Source organism: Liolophura sinensis, chromosome 13, assembly GCF_032854445.1.
Source record: "Liolophura sinensis isolate JHLJ2023 chromosome 13, CUHK_Ljap_v2, whole genome shotgun sequence".
Taxonomy (NCBI): domain Eukaryota; kingdom Metazoa; phylum Mollusca; class Polyplacophora; order Chitonida; family Chitonidae; genus Liolophura; species Liolophura sinensis.
The window spans coordinates 10,910,859-10,931,922 of NC_088307.1; the positions used below are offsets into that span (position 1 = coordinate 10,910,859).

The following is a 21,064-nucleotide window of genomic DNA, read 5'->3' on the forward strand; positions in this document are numbered from 1 at the left end:
CCTGAATTTTGCTTGGAATCATAAAAAAAAACAAACGGACCCAGTTGTGTGAGTGCGAGTGAGTGCTTGGGGTTTAACGTCGTACTAAACAATTGTTCAGTCATTTGACGACGAAGGAATCCTGAGAGTGCGTGTAATGTATCTTCTTGTTGCAGGACGGATTTTCACAGCTTTTTTATATAGTGCTGCTTAATCGAGACCACTTACCGAAGGCACGTAAGCCGCCCCGAGTGAGATATTTTACTGATAAGGGTCAATCAGCCATTACTATCCCCTTCATGCTGAGCGCCAAGCGAGGAAGTTACAACTTCCCTTTAAGGTCTAAGACGTGACTCGACCTAGGATTGACCCTAGATCTACCGTCTTCCAAAGTGGGCGCTCTAACAACTGTGCTAACAGCGCCGGTCGGACCCTGTTGAAATATCTCAAGATATCATCATTATCATGCAACCCATCAACAGTCTTGGTAATTGTAGAACATACCGGTATTTGTCGGAGTCGATGAAGGCTTTGCTGACGTCTTTATGGGCGACGCTGATTTACTGGCTGACATTGTTGTTTTCGCAGCTGGCATTGTCCTAGGCGTTCCAGTTGTCGTTCTCCTGTGCATATCAGTTGTCGGTGTGCTCTGCGTCGCACCTAACGTGGTACGAGGCGTCGGAGCTGCCGTTAGACCAGACGTTGCAGCTGACGTTGTGGTCTTCCTTGTGGGCTGTGCTGTCGTTGTGCTTGGCGCCGTGGTTGGCATTATTCTGCGAGTCGTCGTTGGTTTTGGGCTAGTTGTTGGGCTCGGTGTTGTTTTCACCGTAGATGGTTGCTTCGTAGTCGGTGTCGTAGTAGGAATAGTTGCGGGTGTTGTAGCTGCAACACGATTTATATTTTTACAACGACATCCAACGCTAGACATGTACAGTTGATTTTATTTAACAAATTTGTGTTTCAAAATTATATTGGCGAAAGGTAATAACACCAAGGTATCATAGTGTAAGAATCCTCAGGCTCATGGATAAGCAGGTTTTTTGATCGTGACATTTTAAAAATTCTGAGATAAAAACAATTAAAAATCGCTTCCCAATGATCCCAGATTTTCACGTAAATAGTATCCAACGAACTTGATGTATGAAGAGTTAAGCAGTCGATGCTGATTTTCATTGTCACCAATCAGCCTCAATGAGAGTAAATACAGAGTAATGAGGTGGCCTCTTTGACCGAGGTGGTTAGAGCACTAGCTCATGCAGGCTTCTTATCCGGCCGAAAGTGGACGGCCTGCTGCAACCTGCGGATGGTCGTGGGTTTTCCCCCGGGCTCTGCTCCCACCATAATTATGACCGTCGTCGTATAAGTGAAATAAAAACAGTCAAATAAATAACAAAATATTGAAAATGCCCTGGACAATGCTGGGACTGAACAAACACTGTGCGTTTACACTATCGAAATACGTGCATATTAAACGAGAGACGTTGACTAGCTCTTCCCAGATAAATCTCACTGATGACAAATTACATTTCTACTGACGGGTTTCGTTCTCTTGACATGTCACCTTGTTTGTCTCAACTGCTGTCTGTCTTTTTCCCTTCTCGAATCTGTCTTTTACTGCACCGACAACGACAACTACATGTACCACAAAGGTCATGTGTATAAAAGCTTTGGTAGGGTTAATGGACGCCAGAAAGAATAGTGGAACGACTTACTTGGAGGTAGGGCTTTGAATCCGTGACATCTGTTTGACGAGCAGCAGCCGACAGTCGCGTAGGTCACGTGATTGAGTGTGGGGTTCCTGTGATTGTTGGCATCGGCTCGAGCTTTTTGGCAGCGCTAGTCATGAGCAAAAAGAAAAATACTTTAAAGCTCCAAACAAATGTCTGTGCCATAGGCGCTAAATGTGAGCAAAATGTATGATTTAGCTAACACACTTTTTGTCGCTTTTCTAGAAAAACTGTCAATTGCAAATTGTTTTACATTTGCCAGCAGATTTTTTGCGGATATTGTATTCTAGAAGCTCGAAATATGATCGATTAAACGTTTTGAAATTTTCATGCTGTTAATTGGGGTAGCTCAGCCAATTAGGCTAATCTTGGTAAATAAAGAAAATTTGATTTGTTTAGCAAACATGAATTTTCTGCCAAACATCTCCGGCATATGGTCTCTTTAAATTTTAATACAGTTTAGAACAACCGGGTCTTGCTCTTTGTTCCACAAAGCTATCACATAGTAAGTTGATAGTTAAAAACCATGAATACATTTTTCTTTGAAATGTTAGTAACAATCAACTTGTTTTCTCAACAAGGGTTTTTTCTCAGGAAGTTTTATCCAACAGTTGGATGTTTAATAATTTGCACTTAACATCACTGCACTTTCTTGGCTGATTCTGCTTAAGTCATGATATTATAGGGGGCGTGTACTTTGCTACTTTTTTAAGCATATACATGAACAGCTAGAATAAAACCGTATCTGAGGTAAATTTGATAAAAAGAGACCGAATTTAACCAGTTACATGAAACCATACATCAAATATCATGTACATTGTCGAAGTTGCCCTGGTTTTACTCTGCCTGCTGTATTGATTGATTTATTTATTTGATTGGTGTTTTACGCCATACTCAAGAATATTTCACTTATACAACGGCGGCCAGCAATATGGTGGGAGGAAATCGGGTATAGCCCGGGGAAAACCCACGACCATCCTCATGTTGCTGACAGACATTCCCACTTACGGCCGGAGAGGAAACCAACATGAGCTCACATCGACTGCATTGGTGACAGACTCGGGAGGCGATTTTCTTCGGTACACCAGGTAAATACCTTCGTGCAAATACAACATCACGTTGATGATGTTTTGTTCCGTGTGAGTAAATATACATGTTTATAATGTGGCTACATACAAGCATCATGTGGACAATACAATGCCTTACGGCAAGAGATAAAACTATGAGGGTATAATTATTTTCCGGGTCCTCCGTGGCTCAGTTGGTTAGCGCGCTAGCGCAGCGTAATGACCCATAAGTCTCCCACCAATGTGGTCGCTGTGAGTTCAAGTCCAGCTCATGCTGGCTTCCTCTCCGGCCGTACATGGGAAGGTCTGCAAGCAACCTGCTGATGGTCATGGGTTTCCTTCTCCCACTATAATGCTGGCCGCCGTCGTATAAGAGAAAAATTCTTAGTTCGGCGTAAACACCAATCAAATAAATAAATAAAAAAAATATTTTCCACCATTATTTTTTACACCACTTTCTGCCTCATTACTCTCACCATAGGGACCTCCGTGTTGTTCAAGATTTCTGTACTAAATTTGCTACTGATGACAGTGATGTAAAGCAAGCGTAAAGTATGGCACATGCGCTGTAAGCACTATGCGTGTACGCTTGATTAAAAGTAGGAAATGTTCTTACGTCAGCCGACATGCAGCGTAAGTCGTACTGTTCGTGGCTCTCCTGCTTGCCCATGAAACACACCTGAGAATAAAAGTATGAATATATTTAATGGGGATTAAAATAATGGCAAAATGGCTTTACAATACATTCAATAGAAATAAACCCATTGAAATATCTGACCTTTACAGATTCTAATCAGCCCTTTATATCAACGATGCCAGATGGGTATGTCTAATATTCCGCCGGTAAGCGCAGTTGATGGTATACTTACTGGATTGAGTAGTTTCTACACAGTTTTGAAACCGTTTCAGCGCTCTGTGTATGTTTTGTTCTAACAATACTTTCAGCAGATTGCATTGTAAGCGCTCGTTAAAAAAAACCCACAGGCAACTTTGTGATAATAAAGAATATATAGCTACGAAATGTACCTTGATCTTATAAAGCAAAGAAAAGCTAGATACAAATCTTGATAGGTCAGCTCAGAAATGCGAATGAGAAATCACACGTCAACATTTACAAATGCACAGCAGGTTTACGAAGATTGACGACAGAATTTTCATGAAATATAGCTTTAATATTATACAGCCCACTTTAATATACTAGTATATGCTTTGCATTAATTAGCTCAAAGCGGAGTAAGTGGTCCTTTCTTAATTATGTTAATCTATACTTTTTGCCATATTCAATGATTTGACGGTTGTCCAATATTTACCAAAAGGCAACATTACTATGTATTCTCGTAACCACTCTCTATAGACTTCACCAGCACGTTAAATCCTCAGCAAGCAACATTGTCAAAGTTACCTCCCCGTGTTTGCAGACGTGGGTTGCCTTGCATTTTTCTGGGTGAAGAACACTTGATGAACACTGGAAACAGATGGGGCCTTTTGCCAGAACTCGAGCTACAATGGAGATGTTTGGTCACAGTTATCGATCGCTTGTTTTAAAAATAATCAAAATAAATCATCTACTTTTCTGCACCAATAAGTGTATTCAGTCTCAAATTGAGATTGTTTCCATATTTCTTCATTTTTTGTCTGATTAATGTTTAGGTCAGTATTTTTTCATTTATACATGACAGCGGCCAGGTAATGCGGTGAGGTACACCAAAGCCCCGCCTTTTACCGTGTGTCTGAGAAATCTCCAGGTTGAAATCCGCAGCTGATCCCAATACGTGACATCGTTGACCTAAGGTCACTCGGAATGTATGGGAGTGTCCACCAAATTACTGAATAAGCTGACCTCCCATTCTCCAATTCCTCCTCTCGTGACAAGTGAAAAGCATGCATTTCTAAACATTTAGACCTTGCGCACAAACTGCCATTTTTGGCGTGGTTAGACATTTTTGCTGTGGTTAAATTATAAGGTATTTCTGAAAAGTTGAACAGATACAAGGATAGAGCCAACTAGAGACTTACTTCAGAGCTGCTTTCAATAGTTTTACACAGATATACACTCAAAAAAAACTAATATGTTAATTTTAACAGAAAGTCTGTTGACTGAGTGAGGCAAGAATGTATTCTGTTATTACTAACGTAATATCCTGTTAGCCTGATGACTTCTTTATGTTTAAAAAATAGAATATGTGTGTTTATATATAACAGAATAATCTGCTGGAATAACAGAATATATTCTAGCATCACTCAGACAACAGATTTTCCCAACATAATATTCTGTCATACTAACGTAATATCCTGTTAGCCTGATAACTTCTTTATGATGAAATAATAGAATATGTGTGTTTATGTTTAACAGAATAATCTGCTGGAATAACAGAATATATTCTAGCATCACTCAGACAACGGACTTTCTGTAAAAATTAACAGGTTATTTTTTTAGTGTAGTCGTCACATTTTCTTACAGTTGATGAACCAGTCATAGATTAATACGCTTGAATCACTATGGATATATTCCTGATACCTTTATACAGACAATTTGCTCTGACTTCCTCTCTGGCGGTACGTGGGAACGTGCAACCTGAAGCAATCATGGGGATGGTCGTGGGTTTTCATCCCACCTTATTGCAGGCCGCCGTCGTATAAGTGAAATAGTCTTGCTTACAAGAGTCATAAAAACCAATGATATAAATAAAATAAATAAATCAATGTATAAAATGGTCCAAGCGGTGTACAATTTGGTCCTTTTCTGAAATATGTCAAAGGGCAGGAAAATCATGTAATGCAATATCACGCGTCGAACGAGATTGCAATTTTGACGGGAAGTCACTTTGCATAACTTTGAGATGTGAAGTTTTGCACTACATTTACGTAGTCTCCGTTAAATTTTTCTGTAGGCTTTATAATTTTGCTCATGAAGTAAAGAAGAAGTAATGACATGTGCAAAATAATGACGTCTTTTTATACAGCTTGGAACCGATTTGTTTACGTTGAAATTATCAAATTCATGTATGCACAGACTTCTTCATCCAAAACGGCTCATTAAACTGAAATTTGGTACATGAATACAGCAAAACAAGTTACAGGTCATATTTGAGTTTCGGATCTCTGTGTTTAACTGGGACGAAATGTGGCCATTTTGTCAACGTCTGGACTTCAACTAACATTTTCCTTTTGTCAACATGGTAAACTACATTGTATGGAATTAAAACTTGATACGTGGCTTCACCAGAAAAGATTATACTTTAAGTTTGAATATTGAGCCCTTGATACACGCACGTTTAATTTGGGCAAAATAATTGCTGTGTTAGGCTTTTTTCATTGTATTGAATTGGAACATTTTTTTTCTTTTCTTACCAATCAGAAGACTAACATTTATTTGCAGCCGCACTTTCGCTTTCGCCTCCACTCGCAATTTTACACATTTGTTTGTTCGTTAAATACCTTAAAGCTGCTACTCAATTTCACTTTTAATCCATCTTCCTTCCCCGTTATTTTGGGTCTATATTGTTCAATTCTAAAGTATTTAACTATTTTTTTCAGCAGATTTTCTATATATAATAGTCTTTTTATTTTTAACTTTTTTCGTCTCAAAAACAAACTTTTTGCTAATATAAGTAGAAAGTTTATTATTTTTTTTTTCGTTGGAAATGCCTAGAAGTACTACAGCAATGTTAATTTTGCACGTAAAGTTGCATTCATGCTTTAACCATCTTTCAAATCTCGGCCAAAACATTTTAACTATTTCACACAACATTGAATGGAATTTGATGGGTGGTTTAACCATAGCAACTTACAGATCATTTCCAACAAAGCTATGTCCAGTTCCGTTATCTTGTTGACTTGGGCATAGCTGTTATTCTGATGGCCCAAACCGGTGAGGCGACATGTAATTGTTCTAATGGTTGTTCTGAAGTTTTTGTGCTGATTTTGTGGATGTGTATTTGATTTGCTAAGCTGAACGGATATTGTGGTATAATGTAAAGTAATTTCACTTCATGTGAAATTTTCGATTTAGAAAGAACAATACAATAAATACGTACAACAGCATAATTTTGTTTCTTCTTTATACTCAAATATCCGTGATATACATCAGTTCAGGTTAACAGACCAAACAATTCACCTGGATTTCTTAAGATTAGTATAAAATGATGACGCGTAGAATTGCCCGATGCGGTCGGACTAGGATTATCTCCCTTTAGTTATTAAAATGGTTAATGTCTATCCAGCCCGACCTGTGGTGCTCGGTGGCGCGGAAGTCGCTGTTGCGGAAGTCGTCGTTTTGGCCACGGTGTACGTCACTGAAAAGAAATGTAAAAAAATGTAACCACCTTTTTTAAACAATCAGAAGTAATTATGTCGTCTACTGAAATAAAGACAGTAATATGGAACCGTATTTCACCGGTCTCGTTTGATCACATGGTAACCGTATCACACTGTCGTTGTTGTCATGGATTTAGCCTCTGTGCTGTATGTATTTTGTATTGCAGAACATGCACTTGCGTTTGTGACTTTGTCAAAGACTTTCAGCCTGTAGCATCTTCCAAGGTTTATTTATTCATTTGATTGGTGTTTTACGCCGTACTCAAGAATATTTCACTCATACGACGGCGACCAGCATTATGGTGGGTGGAAACCAGACACAGCCCGGGGGAAACCCACGACCATCCGCAGGTAGCTGGAGGACCTTCCCACGTACGGCAGGAGAGGAAGCCAGCATGAGCTGGACTTGAACTCACAGCGACAGCATTGGTGGGAGACTCCAGGGTCATTACACTGCGCTCGCGCGCTAGCCGACTGAGCCACGGAGGCCCCCACCATCTTCCCAGATCTTGCAATGAGTTTCACACACCCTGTTAACTTTTTCAAAGAACGGTAATGATGTGCTTAAGATTTAACATAATTTTCAACACATTTTGGTTATCGATCTCGATCCCATGCATGTATTTATCACAGCAGACACCAGATATGGCGTGTCTCAGTTTGATGACACCCGGCTTGGTCCGGGGTGATTAATGTTGTATTCAGTCGTTTTTCACTAGTTGTTTATGGGCGAAGGAAACCTGGGAATCTGCAGGAAACTACCGCCACTTAACAAATAAACTACAAACGTCCTACCAGTGAAAGCGGGATTAGAGCCATCGGCTTCAATATTTCGATCATCTCCGGCAGTACGTGAGAAGGTCGTGGGTTTCCCCCGGGCCTTGCCAGGTTTCCTCCCACCATAATACTGGCTGCCGTGGTATCAGTGAAATATTCTTGAGCACGGCGTACAATACCAATGGAATAAATAAATCAATGCTTCCAAGCGCAGGCACATTGTTAGATCACTGTGTGTCGAGTATGACTGGTCACTATAACTAAACAAGCTGCTCCAGTCCTGTCATCTATATGTGACTCACCTTCTTCCTCTAAATACATGTACGTGAGGGTCGATACTTTTGCATATTTATTCGATCGGTACATGGGCATACCTTGTGTGGCTCCACAAAGCTCTCGGTTACAGAATGGCGTCGTACAGCATTGGTCACACAGTTCATCCTGACGCTTTCCAACGGGGCGTACCTGGCTGGGTTCTCCCAACAGAGCACAGGCCTATAGCAACAACAGCAACAGCAACAACAAACAACATCATCAACAACAAAGAGAAGAAAATCTACAACAAATATCAACCAAAAGAAGCATAACAATAGCAACATCAACAAAACGAACAACACCAACAGGTCAGCAATAGTAAGATCTGAAACTGAGACAACAACAACAACAACAACGAGGACGACAACCAAAGCACAAATTAGGTAACATCTTGCTCACAACAACCAGAGTTTCCGTACCGCAGTAATGAGACTAAACAGAAGGTGGTATGAGCTTGATCACTACAAACATTTCGAGAATGGTTAACTGTTCCTCTGTGTGTGTTTTCTCAATGTCTTGGGCATTTGCTTTTTTCTCGTAATTCTATCACACCACACCTAGTTTCGATAGATTATAAATATAGACTGGTTGACGACTATAATCTTTACCGAGATGAACTGAGGTAAAGCCAATTATCTTTATACTACGTCAGTACTTTACGTCACGCTTGGAGTTACTTCCCGTACATCGAAGTCGTTAGGGAAGTAAATCTGAGCAATTTTTAAGAGGGCGCTGTGGGTGATGATTGAAACCCCAAAAGTGGCACTTGAATCTTCTGGAAATATCATATGATTTAAGATAACCATGACAATCTCCTTCCTGATTAATAATACATGTGAAGTAACATGAATGAAGAAGACTCACCTGCTTTTGTTTACATTTCACATTGTACCTGATCTCAAACTGATCAGAGATAATTTCCTCCGTGGCACAAACCTAAAAATGTTAAAATGGTTCATCATAACACGGATTAAGCGGTGAAATTTATGTACATTTTGGGTTTTTATTTAACGTCGTCCTCAAACATTTTCCACTTACAAGACGGCCGTCAATTTTATGGGTGATGGTACTTCATAAACCACAGGGTGCCCCTGTGGACGAGATTATTAGCGTGCCAGCGCGGCGCAATGACCCAGGAGCCTCCCACCCATGTGGGCGGTGTGACTTCAGTCCTGCTCTTGCAGCCTTCCTCTCCGGAAGTGTGTGGAAAGTTCTGCCGGCAACCTGCAAATGGTCATCGATTTCCCACGGGCTCTGATCGCTTTTCTTCCATCATAACGCTAGTCACCGTCATATAAGTTAAATAGCCATCAAATAAATCAATAAATAAATCATAAAACACATGAGTTAAAGCCGTGGTCAAAACGCTGGGAGCTGGGGTCGAATCTGTATGTCCTCATTAGCTAAGAGCCGATTCGCCGACTCATTCAGTGATGACCTAGTTCAAAGTGAAACTTTTGTTCCATTGCACTATCTTGACAGCTAATTTAGCTTTAACTCCAAGCTTTACTTCTTCTGATTTCACTGATCAATTGTAATTCTTTCAGTTGACGGATTTACTTCACTCGATTAAAAAAAAAACTGTTACTTCACTCTCGGAAATCGACGCTACACGTTGGAGTAATAACCGAATTTTGTTGCCAGAGTAACGGAAACATCATTTTCATTGCGTAATGTCGATTTTATACGGACATTGCCGATGACGGCCGAAGGTAAACACACCTCGTCATAATCGCATGTGGTAACGGCTTCGCACTCGTGAGGAGTGAGGACATTTTCACAAGTGTAACACTGGATTCTGTCCAGGGTGGCTGAAAAAAAAAATGAATGAGAGCAACACGTGTAATGTCAGAGGTTTAACGATGGGATCTGCCCATGGTGGTTGAACAAAGCCATAGCGAATCGCTTAATTTAAGCAAATTTATTAATATGTACGTGCAGAAATTGTTTGGATGATTTCATAACGTCACAAAGTGGTCTTGTCAGGGTTTGAACCTTTGGACTGGCACAGTAATCAAATTAAATACGTCTAAAGGAGGAGGATTTTAGCATGGATAGCTATTGTGATCATTCACAATGAAGTCATGATTACGCTGAACCCAGGGCAGCACCCTTCTTGGCAGACACCTGTACTTGTATACCAGCTCAAATTAAGTATTGCTCATGTATATGCAGGCGTCAAGTCAGACATTCTTATATCAGCCGTCAATTCCAGGTCATTAACCGCAAGGTTAATTTTTAAAACAACGTTGAACACAAACCAACAAAGAACTAAGGAAGTACCAAATTGAGACCAAATTTATAAGGGTGCCCAGCAAGTTATTGTTCTCGTCAGAAAGACGAATCAACTAGAAACCTGCTATCAGGAACTCACTACCTTTACACACCTTACACGAAAGACGTTGGTTTTGCAGAGCTGTTGTATTAGATATGCAGATATATTGCAGAAATGTTGAAAGATGAGTCCATGTTTTTCCACAAAGGTAGAATATACAAGTTTGAGTTCTACGAAGGAATTGCATACCTTTCCTACATGTATTTCACTATGGGATTTGTAAATTTCCTCCGATTGGTTTAAACGTATACACAGCTTAACGTCTGTCTTGCCCTTTTGGGATAAGTTAACAAAATTATAACTGCCTTGAATATACTATAAATATTCTGTATATATACACAGATCCTCTACTAGTTTATATCGATTTAATTCGCCCATTATCCATTTCAGAGGTCCCTCCGATGTACAGCTTATTCATAAAACCTTGCTAATTAAAAGGGAGGATGACTTAAATAGAGGTTACTTCATGTTGCACTATTGTACAAAACGTTATAAGGGAAACAAGACAGGGATATCCATTTGTCGTTGATTTAAAACAACACTCAACATGTCTTCGCTTATGCCAAGCCACTAAGATTTATCTGTGAGTGGGAACCGAGTGGGAAGTAATCGCCGCCTTTCAGCAAATATGCGAAAGACTTCCTAACTTCAGGAACCCAACTTGCTACGTTTGTTTTGTGACAGGACAGAAGTGGTCTATGCTCACATTTCTTCTATTCACAGACACCTGATACAGAATACTTAGATATTAATTCCTACTCACTGTTTCGGCAGAGGTTCTGGTTGCAGTATTTGGAATCACAGCAGGAGAGACAGTTTGTTCCTGTGGTCCCATGAGACGCTTGGAAATCGTGGAGCAGTTTACAGATCTGTAACATGACAGAACTTAATACACATCTGTGTATATATATACAGAATGTTTTACTGTTACATATATTCATTATTTCAAAACCAGTAGTAGGACATTCCATATAAATGAGCCGAGCAACAATTGATACTGAATGTGTTATTGAATACGACAAAACGTGTTCGTGCTGAGGGGTAGGGGGGTGTGTGAGGACATATTCCTCTGTGCTCGGCCAGATTTTCTCCAATAATAAACAATACCAATGTGAGGTTAGTGAGACATTTTTTCAATGCGAGTTTACTGCCTATCAAAGAAAAACAAACACGAATAAATTTTATAATTTTACATACATTACAGGCTGTCCTGTTAAAATTACTATCAAATTTCCATGTAATACTTAGCCCATTGCTCTTCCCGGAAGAAGAAAGCGAACACAGCGCTGGGGTAGCCACTTGACGTTTCCAAGTGCATAATTTGCATTTTGCGTGGTGAATTCGCACTCTAGGTAGGAAGAGCTGGATTTGATTGATTTATTTATTTGATTGGTGCTTTACGCCTTATTCAAGAATAATTCACTTGTACGATGGCGGCCAGCATTATGGTGGGAGGAAACCGGACAGAGCCCAAGGGAAACCCACGACCATCCGCAGGTTGCTGAAAGACCTTCCCACGTACGGCCGGAGAGGAATTCAACAAGAGCTGGACTTGAACTCACAGCGCATTGGTGAGAGACTCCTGGGTCATTACGCTGCGCCAGCGCTCTAACCAACTGAGCCACGGAGTCCCCGAGCTGGATTTGAACGGCAGGGATTAGAAACAAGACAACCAAGGATTTGATATTTTTTATATAGTAACTTTAATACATATTTATCATCTAAATGATTATATTTATTAAATTAATTGGAGTTTTACTTTCACTCATATAATGGCGTTCAGCTTTATGGCGGCAGAAAACCGAGTAGGGCCAGGGGGAATCTCACGACCATCTGCAGGTTGGTGGCAGACCTTCCCAAATACAGGGATGGAGAGGAAGCCAGCGTGGGCAACTAAATGAACCCTCGGCTTAGACTTACTTGTTCATTTCTAAAATATTACTAGAATATTACCGTCGACGATTTAGACACGTTTTTTTTTTCAGATTTCAGTTTAATGTTATAAAATACTTCCGCTCACGATATGATGCGTTGGCAGGGTTGCCTAGACGATGTATTTCACGGGCATAAACGTTATGACTTATCAGAGAATATAACATTAGCCTGGGGATATAAAAAAAACGCTTAATGAAAACCAAGCGCCACCTACCGGATTTGCTTTGCATCCAAGTCGGAAAAACTCGTGATTTTCCTCGCTGATGTATCTTTCAGTGTAGCAGGACTGTGAAAAATAAAGATATATCAGAATACGCAATAAATTCAAAATATGCAAGCCTTGCAAACATTTGAATGTAGGCTGTTCATTCATAATATCATTATTACATCATTAGTGACAGAGAAATCCATTTTATTTGATTGTTCCAGGTGTGACGGACACTGCACTGATGGCGACATGTGGAAATTTAAAGAACGCAAAACATCAGCCAACCCAAGAAAGCTGTCGAACGATATAACTAACTTGGAATGAACAAAATCACTATCTATGGCTGGGATTGAGCCCGTACCCTGTGCGCTTCGTGGTTACGAATCCCGCAGACTACTGACTTATTGTAGACTCGCTCTCGGCATTAGTGGTGTGTTCGAGCGAAGATAACATATCGACATAGGAGTAATCAACGGTAACAATAACACAAAACCCAAAATACTCTCGGGTGCTGCATAGACTTTGCATTCTACGTCTTACCTCGTGCTGGCTGCAGGCTACAACCGTCTCGCAATCATCAGGATTTTCAACGGCGTGACAGAAGAAACAAAGCGGCCCTTTGGACTCACCTGAAATGACAGATATACAATGATATTAGATTCAAACACAGGATAAATGCAAATGGCGCGCAGTACAATGGGCAGGAGCAACGAAAAACAAAAGACAACTAGGAGGTATATTCCAGTGGATCATTTCACTGAGTGATGGGCTGTGCCATGGAGTTGTATTCCCTTTGAAAACAAAAAAAATCCCTGAGAAATTTACAAAGGGCTTATTGCCTAAAAGTTATTTATTAAACATGGGAGAATAAATGAAGCGTTTGAATTTTATTAGAACTGTCTGAACAGCGCACGTAAGGGCGAAGCATGGAGACCACAGCTAACAAAACTGCTAGCTATGATATTTTTAATGATTCTCAGCTCTGCATCTCACGTGATAAATACTGTCATTTAGCAAATGCCCCTGAAACAATTAATGGGCCTTTTTTTTCTTTTTGCGGATTCTTGAACCTGAGATTAAGATAAGGGTCTATCTTAAAGGAGAAGAAAACATAAAACTAATGCCAAAATCAGATGAAAGGGCGTCAAAACTTATTCGCAAATATGATCTTAAAAATTTTTTTATTTTTTTTTCAAGAAAAAGAAAAGGTATTTAAAAACATCTTTGTATGGTGGGTATTTGGTAATAACAATGTTCTAAATAAATATTTGACGCATATCTAATAAATATATTTGAATGTAAATTTGTTGTTTATACCCAGACATATGCATTCAGCCTGAATTATTATAATATTTATGAATATATTAAAGATATAAATATGATAAAAATCCAGGTTGAACACATTTGTTGGCGGAAAAGATCAAATTCTGGTGCAAATATATTTATTAAACATGTGTTATATCCTGATTAAACATTATTAAACAAAGACAATATATACCAGAAAGTGGTCCCGAATACCCACCATAAAAATAATATTTCAAGTGTCATTTTCTCTTTAATGAAAAATCGCAAAAGATATTGCAAACCACATTTACGATTAACTTTTCGCGCTCTTTCACCTGAACTTTACGTACTTTTTACCTTTTCTGCACCGTTAAAACTAGTTGAGCATAGTTTGAGAACATGTATATGTAGGAACTATTATTGATCCATGACAAAATATTTTATTCACAATTTAACCATATTTTTTCATATATATTTTTATTCTTTAAGAACAATTACGTTCATCAAAGTTTATTGATTTCTCTGAACTTAGATACTCCGACGAAAGTGGTCTTGTAAGACAAGAGTTTTGGACCTGAATAAAAGAAGACGAAAAACGAAGTTGATAAATAGATAAGGTGAACAGTTAAATGCAGAGTGTCAGTTTCACAACGCACGCGGCTTCCACGCATGGCCACCATTGCACATATGACGTCACCATTATGTGCGCATGTGCTTTAATAAGTGTTTCAAAAACATACTCCGTTTAAGCCTATAAAGTTGTCGCCCCTAAATCAGGTAAGGATTTTTGTCTAACTGCACTTTCGTCCAACACTTAGATTCAGATCTTCCTTAAAACATAGCAGTAAGGTAAAGGTCAAAGATAAGAATTTTGAAATGTATAGCATTTGGAGACCGAGTTGGAAACTGGTCCGGGCCACAAAGTAGGGATCGTCCTATTTTTGGTGATTTGTTTTATCAGTAAGTGGAAGAGGAAGGAAGGGCGCACCTTTTCCAGATGTCATACCGGCTGGCACTTTTCTCACCTTTGCACTGCTTAGAGGATTCATTCAGAAGAATAATTTCAGATTAAGAATTCAGACTGCTCTTGATAACAACATGTCTGAAAACTGCGTGAAGAACATATTATCAGATTTTTTTATGTTTATTAAGAAATTTATTATTTGCGTAAAATTAACATTTAGAATGTTGAACTACTAATCGACCCTCCGAAGATCCCTGTGCATTGTTTCAATGTGTTTGTATATTTAATATGACGATGAGAAGGAACGTCTAATATATTGCACTTTCATAGCTGCCTATTTTGTACTTAATTCTGCCATGATGGTAGGAAGTGTGTAAATGTGCTACTGGTTAACCACTTACATGAACAGTTGGAATAAAACCCTGACTGAGGTCGCATTTCACCGGTTATGTGTGACCATTTCCCAATTATTACGCTGTCGTCGCTACTCTGGTTTTACTCTGTATGCAATATAGTCTTTTATATTGATAATTTCATTTATTTAATGATTCATAATCCAAAAGATGGGATTAAGCACACGTGGATTACACACTTCGGTACTTGAAAAACAAAACATTTTTTTAATCAGGATATTTTGATTTAGACGAGGCCAATAGACAGGACTAAACATTAATGTTGTCCAAAAGAGTAATACGTTACCAAATAGTAATATGTTACAAAATGGTAATATGTTACGAAATGGCTTTTTGTTAAATAAATGGCTTTTATGGTACAAAACAGCAATATGTGACAAATGGTAATATTTCATGAAGCACTAATACGGTGCAAAACAGTAATTTGCTACAAAATGGTAATATGTCACAAAACACTAATATGGTAAAAAAAAAAGTAATACGTTACAAAATAGCAAAAAAGTTATAAGAAAGCTTTATGATACACAAGTCACGTGGCTACCCTTTCCATCTTTGGTGCCTGGGAGAATGAACTAGTGAAATGGAAAAACATGTGATTTAGCTATGAATGCTATACATGCGTACGTGAGGCGACACGAGGGTCAAGAGGTCAGTGGATTTCACCTCCACAGATCTAGATAAGCGATAACAGTACACAGTCTACGTGTCTCGGTGTAACTTAATGTCTTTTGTTTTCAGGTAGTTTACAAGGTTTTAAAAAAACGAACTTTACAATATGTTCAGTGTGGCAGGGAAGACAGTCGACATTCAAGTCATAGCGAATAATTTTTTAATTTCCAGGTCGAATGCAAATATATATATATAAATATATAAGCTGATTTTCGCAATTATGACAGTTATGAAATAAATGGCCAGGGATCTTGAATGCTATGTGCATATTTGCAAACTAAAGTGCTGTGCTCATTATAATTTTTTAGAAACTTAGAGTAAAAAGCTTTGATGGAGTATCGTTGAAAACGCTATTTCTTAATTAAAAACTGGTGAAGTAGAAGCAAATCATCACAGTCCCCATAGGAAAGCGAGGTATACATGTACGTACACGTCGTAAGCATTTCAGGCCTTCTGTTTCCTTCTAACGAAAATTTACTTTAGATAAAAATCAGGTGCCACTTTCACAAAACTTCGTAAATCAATTTTTCGAACTTTTCTCTTAAATGACGTGGCTTCATAATCGCTTCAGAAAGTGGCTCCAGAATCGCTTATAATTTCGTCCGCATAACTTAAACGAAATATTTTTGTAAATCGATTCGATGTATGCTTATGTTATTTTATACTATGATGGTGCTATAATACTGGGCAAAATGCCGGAATTACCATTCAGGCATTCTTCTGGAAAAAAATCTATTGTCAACATTTCAGAGACAAGTTCCATTGATAGACATACCATCATGAGGTATTGCTGGACAAATGGTCTTGGGCTCCCGCCTGGGTCTAGTCGGTTTCCTTGCACCATAATGCTGTCCGACGTCGTACAAGTGAAATATTCTTGAGTACCTGTACGACGTTAAAACGCCAGTCAACTAAATAAATAAATATTTCTTGTCGACACAGGGAGTTAGTCCATTTATACTCACCTATCGTGTCTGCAAAGGTATTGTGTGAGGCTGGAAATAAAAAAAGAAGAAATGTAGTGCTATGTGTTCCTGGTGTATATCATTCCCTCTATTGATACTTTACAGTGCTCCTTTGTCTTCAGCAAAACTAGTACAGTATGGGTGTGTATTTACCCACAAGCTATTCTCTGACGATATGGCTTATTGAATAAGCTGTAGCCTTGTGTTAGCCGGTTGGTAATAAGTTGGTAAACTTATTAGCGTTATGTAAGCGAAAAATTCATTAAAATCAGACGAAGCCCTAAACAAATGATCACTCGCCATGACTGAAGCCCAGTGCACATTCGTAATCCATGCAACAAATGAATCTTCAAAGTTTTGCTTTTTTTCAGGTGACAACAACAACAATTATTCTTCATCGACCCTAAGTTCGCCTTCGGAATCTTCTAAAATAGACAATAATGGTTTACCCGTAATAGCCGATTTTCCGGTATATTTCAGACTGTGATCTGAAAATCCCATTTTGGGAAACGAATGTTGTTTGTGTAACCTGGACCCTAGGCTGCACGGATATCCCAACCACACCAGCCTCCTAACAATTGGTCCATTAAAAAGGCGGAATATAGGTGTAATATTTTATCAAGTGGAGATTAGTACTGGTGGGAGCTTTGGTGGGAAATACCACAGGATTTGTTATTTTTATTTTGTCACTAAATGTTCCCTCATCAAGTCACACTGAATGTATACAACAACTGAAGGTATACTATTTCGCAAGGAAAAATCTTATCAAAAACCTTGATTAGAAGTTGATTAGACGTAATAATTTATGAGAGTTGTTTTGTTTTGCTGCTAAAAACCAAGACAGGCAAAGAAGTGATCTGGTAAAATTCTTTGTACTTTTGTTGAAATCTTTTCTTCAAGAAACTGTCTTACCTAAAGAAAGCAGGAACCCGATTACTATGAAAGACACGGCCATCCTGTTAGTGTTCGTGAATCCGTTGTGTGGGAAAAACTATCAGGTGAACAGGATTTTATTTCCCCAAATCTTTGGTACGCGACCATCCCTGCAAAAGGTCACATTTACCGACCAATACCCGAGAGGCATTGCCTTATATGGTCATGGCTATCAGGTGCGGATGTTGGATAAAAGCTCTCCTTGGCCACGTGTTGTATTAACGTTAAAAAGTTTATAACCGATTTGCTAGCGTGGTGCTTATGTAAACACCGAGAATATGAAAACACTACGTCATAAAGAGTAACCGGTGAAATCAGGCCGCTTGTCAACTTAGAGTTTTATTCTAACTGTTCTCGTAGATTCTCAGAAGATATTTCGATTTTCTCCTACACCGATGATCTGACTGACTTGTCATGCATTGTAAAACAAACAAAAAAACAAAAATAAAAAACAAAAAAACACAGGAAGTGCAACGGCACGTAGTATAAACATTGGTCATGGTGTATGAAAATTTGGCAACCATGACGTCACAGGGCAATGCATTTGTCGTATGTAGAAGCAGAAGCAGAAAACAGCTTATAGTCCATTGGTAATCCATCATTCATCCTGGTAACTTCAATATAAAAAACTACTGCTTAGAGAGTAAAACTTAAACAATTTAGCACTATGGCTTAAGCAGAATTGGGTTAAGGAGTGAGTGAGTGCTTGGGGATTAACGTCGTACTCAACAAATTTTCAGTCATATGACGACGAAGGAATCCTTGGAGGTTTTATGTAATGTACCTCCTTGTAGGAAGACGGATTTCCACCGTTTTTTATATCTAATGCTGCTTCACTGAGACGACTTAAGTAAGCCGACCCGCCCGAGCCAGTATGCTGATACTGGTCAACCACTATCCTCTATATGCTGAACACCAAGCGAGGTAGTTACAACTCCTCTTTTAAAGTCTTAGGTGTAACTCAACCCAGAATTGATCCTGGATCTACCGCCCCCAAAGCGTACGCTCTACCAGCTCTGCTATCCGGGCCGGTTTAGGTAAAGGGAAAATGCAGCCAAGTTAATAACAGTTTATTAATCGTCACTGTTCTAGAATTACTCCAATGCTGTGTTGTTATCACATTAAACAGAGACATGAGATCAGTCCACAAATCTATGGGATGCTTAGTCCACCAGCAGAGTCCAGGATAACGCAGGGATACAATATAAATGACTTCAGCACAGAGAATAAAACTAGAGTGGCGATGACAGTGTGATGGCTGGCAAATCGTCACACCTCACCAGTTAAGCATGGCCTCTCCTTATAGGGGTTTGGGCCTCCTTTGGTTAGTGCAGCCTAATGAACCGGGAGCTCTCTTCAAAGAGGTCGCTGTGAGTTCAAGTACAACACATGCTGGCTCTCTCTCCAGCCATAAGTGGGAAGGTCACCAGCAACCTGCGGACGGTCGTGGGTTTCCCCAGGGCTGTGCCCGGTTTCCTCCCACCATACTGCTCTCCACCGTCGTATAAATAAATATTCTTGAGTATGGCGTAAAACAAAATATCAAATAAATAAATAAATCATATAGGGGTTTATTCCAGCTGTTTATATGTAAATGCTTGAATGGTAGCAATTTACAAGCCACATAGCACGCTCCAGACACGACGCTATATCAGAGTAACATAGGACCTATCATTGTCAGCTTGATCCTCGCATACTGAGCGTCGTGACTTACCTGTTTTACTCGTTTTACGGCGTTACAGATAAAATAGTGACAGTGTAGGAGTGGGTACATGGTATATAACCTGGTGTCACCTGCACAACACCGTCAAGGGTCTGTGAACCACAATTAAGACAAAGTGTATCGAGTGCTTCTGGTGAGATTACAATCCACAGAAGTTACGTTTTTGAGGTATTATTTGCGGAGTATTCAGTACTACTATGGAGGGGGCCTCGGTGGCCGAGATGGTTACGCGGCGCAATGACCCAGAAACCTCTTACCAATGCGGTCGTTGCGAGTTCAAGTCCAGCTCATGCTGGCTTCCTCTGTGGCCGTACCTGGTAAAGTCTGCCAGCGGCCTGCAGATTATCGTGGGTTTCCCCCTTGGTCTGACCGGTTTCTTCCCACCATAATGCTGGCCGCCGTATAAGTGAAATTTTCTTGAGTACGGCGAAATAATGGAATTTTTAAATTTATTTTATTGGTCTTTTACTCAAGAATATTTCACTTATACAACGGCGGACAAAAAAAATGAAAGCATTAGTGGTTATTAGACACAGGACTTCATGTTCAGATTTCCGAGTTCTTACTTTGTATTTTAAAAAAAAGGCACAGCTCCGTTTTATCGGTTGATCTGACATATAGTCCTTCAGAGTACCACCTCATTCATACTCCTTGCAGCGAATGCGCTGATCTTTACGCGCGCTTTACATCACTGGCATCACTAGAGAAGCCTGAACTTTGGAGCCTGTGAAATACACGTACGCTTGTTAGCCTTGGCCTCACTACTGGCGTCCTCAAGGAGAACTATATAATCAGCATCCATCTACAAAACTGGTTCAGGTGTTGGTTAGAATCATGTTGGGAATACATAGGATAAAGAGTATGCATGTGTATATTGTATTTTATAACCAGACAGAGTTTTAGTGTTTTCTGACATCACTGCCTGTCTATTAACCGTGATCACACTGACAGTGACCACAGCGTTGATCAAGATTTGTGTATAAAATCTTCTAGTGGTAGCAATGATGTGAAGTGAACGCAAGGAGAGGCGCGTCCGCTGAAAGGAGTATGCACTCCATCGTTCCTCCTCTTTGTCGTCTCATGGCTCCACCGACTCTAAGCTCAATCGTCTTAGGACATCCAGCCGAGGGATCAGTGGCTCTTTTTGAAAGTTATGAGATCCGGTTTGATTTCTCATGTATAAATCCAAGCAATTCTATATACTGTGTAGTTTGGCTTTTCGTTTGTGTGTTTTATTGGTGTGTAAATATATTTTACCCCCTAATACACCAATATCGCCGCGTTGTGTTTCCAGCATGGATTATAAGCTTAACAAATTCCTTTCCAAATCTTTCGTGCCGTTCGTGGGAACACCTGTACGCAAAGTTGCGGATGGTCGTGAGTTGCTCCCCGGGCTTGTGCACGGTTTCCTCCCACCACAATGCTGGCCCCCAAATAAGTGAAATATTCTTGA

The 21,064-nt window shown here is 39.5% G+C and overlaps 1 protein-coding gene across 1 annotated transcript in view; it reads right to left on the reverse strand.

Moving 5' to 3' along the window:
- Window positions 1–17,910, reverse strand: part of LOC135480850 (nuclear receptor subfamily 2 group E member 1-like) — a 52,082-nt gene extending 34,172 nt beyond the window's left edge. The window contains exons 1-7 of the mRNA XM_064760780.1: window positions 17,868–17,910; window positions 13,201–13,289; window positions 12,667–12,738; window positions 11,281–11,386; window positions 9,905–9,993; window positions 9,047–9,118; window positions 8,242–8,362 (exon numbers count right to left, since the gene is read on the reverse strand). Coding sequence (XP_064616850.1) covers window positions 8,242–8,362; window positions 9,047–9,118; window positions 9,905–9,993; window positions 11,281–11,386; window positions 12,667–12,738; window positions 13,201–13,289; window positions 17,868–17,910 — 592 coding nt within the window. The remainder of the gene's footprint in view (window positions 1–8,241; window positions 8,363–9,046; window positions 9,119–9,904; window positions 9,994–11,280; window positions 11,387–12,666; window positions 12,739–13,200; window positions 13,290–17,867) is intronic.
- Window positions 17,911–21,064: the final 3,154 nt, after the last annotated feature.